This window comes from Echinops telfairi, unplaced genomic scaffold (genome assembly GCF_000313985.2).
Source record: "Echinops telfairi isolate 266 unplaced genomic scaffold, ASM31398v2 ScPeMD7_5;HRSCAF=22, whole genome shotgun sequence".
In the NCBI taxonomy this organism is placed as follows: Eukaryota; Metazoa; Chordata; class Mammalia; order Afrosoricida; family Tenrecidae; genus Echinops; species Echinops telfairi.
The window spans coordinates 10,579,830-10,581,670 of NW_022103901.1; the positions used below are offsets into that span (position 1 = coordinate 10,579,830).

The 1,841-nt window shown below is 59.6% G+C and overlaps 1 protein-coding gene across 1 annotated transcript in view; it reads left to right on the top strand.

Moving 5' to 3' along the window:
- Window positions 1-1,841, top strand: part of ZAN (zonadhesin) — a 42,486-nt gene that overhangs the window by 36,412 nt on the left and 4,233 nt on the right. Inside the window, 3 exon segments of the mRNA XM_045284606.1 lie at window positions 264-485; window positions 638-812; window positions 1,502-1,682. Coding sequence (XP_045140541.1) covers window positions 264-485; window positions 638-812; window positions 1,502-1,682 — 578 coding nt within the window.

Consider the following 1,841-nt stretch of genomic DNA (forward strand, 5'->3'; position numbering starts at 1 on the left):
GGAAGGGGTGTGGCAGGCAGGCTGGAGCTCCCAAGGTGTCTGTAGCGGAGGAAGCCAGGACTCCCAGTTCCTTGGGAAGTTCCTGGCAGGGGCAGGCAGCCTGGGTGTAGAAGCCAGAATGGGTGCCAAGCTGACTTCCTGGGAGGAGGCAGAGGAGGACAATGGGACTGAGCAAAAGGCTGGAGAGAGCCATGACAAGAGGGAAGAGGGCCGCTCATGGTACAGAGAGCAGGGCGTTGGCTGCGTGTGCCAGGCTTTTGCAGGGAACCGGGAGGAGGCTGTACCGGGAGTGGACTCTGGTAGACTCTGCCATGTGAGATGGCAGGGTCCTGCAGTTACCGTCTTCCTCCTCCAGGTCAATGACGAAAAGGTGGCCATTCCCTACAAGCCCAATGAGAACCTGCTGGTCAGCCTGCGGTCCCACCGCCTATACATGACCACGGACTTCGGGTTGGCCGTCAGCTTCAACGGGGATAAACATGCAGGTACCCTCTCAGGGCAGGGATGGGGATGGGGTAGAGCAGGAACCATAGCTGCTGCCAAGGAGTAGGGCACTGCTGGGAAGGCCAGTGGGAATGGTGGGGGGGCTCGGGAAGGCTGCCGAGCACAGCTGGGCCTCTGCACCCACCCCCTGCAGTGATCTCCATGCCCAGCACGTACCTGGGCCTGGTTCACGGCCTGTGCGGGAACTTTGACCGAAACCAGAACAACGAATTCATGCTGCCCAGCGGCGATTTCACAGACAATGTCAGCGTGTTTGGAAACAGCTGGGAGGTGAAGGAAAACCAAGCCCTTCTGGTCCGAGTCCCCAGGTGAGAGGGTCCTGACAGTGGGCGGTGAGCCAGGGCCTAGCATCTCTCCACACTTCTGACCCTCAGGAGGGTGGAACCCCAGACTTGCCCCTGGACCCTAGCCCTGTCCTTTCCTCTCAGACTCACGAAAGACACCCGCGTTAGGCCAGGGTTGTCCAGACAAACAAACCCAGGGACACTCATATATGTGTAAGAAAGAGTTCACTGTCAAAGAACGATGATCTCTAAAGAGAACATCCCCGCCCAGTCCAACTCGAGTTCATAAGGCCACTATTAGTCCACAAGTGTCTCTTCAGACTCATGCAGCCCCATGCAGCCGTGCAGAATGCAGGAAGGTCACAGGCCCGTGGTGGGTGCAGAGACTTGTGGGTCCAAGGCCGGAGGATACGTGGCAGGGTGCTGGCAGCTCTCAGGGTGGCCATGCAGCCGGAAGGGAAAGGCAGAGAGAGGAGGAGGTTCCCAGGGTCCTCCTTATAAAGAGGCCACCACCCCGAAGGAGTTAACATCAGGCCAGGACCTGATTGATAGGTTGAGTCCACCCCTACACTTTTATGCATCTTTAAGCTGACATCCCATTTTCTAACGATCCCCAGCACCTGTTTCATGGAGAGGGCTCTGGCCGCCCCTGAGCCTCTCTTCTCTGAGTCCTCCCCTGGCCTGGCCTCTCCTCCCCGCACTCTCTGTTCCAGGGCCACACAGGAGGAGGGACAGGAAGAAGGGCAGTCAGGCTTCGGGCTGTCAGAGTGCAGCCCCGAGCAGCTTGTCAACAACACCCAGGCCTGCAGGGTGCTGGCTGACCCCCAGGGTCTCTTTGCTGCCTGTCACCAGACTCTGGCTCCAGAGCCCTTCCAGGAGTAAGTCCAAGGCCCCGTGTCTGGGGCGTGGCCCAGGCTGTGGGAGCTCCCTGGAGTCCCGCTGTCCCCCCACCCTCTCGGTGACCTCCTTCCCTGGCTCCCACCCCATGTCCCTGACTTCCTTCTGCTTGGCTTCAGGCCCTGTCTATGGGATTGAGTCCCCACCTCTGACGGC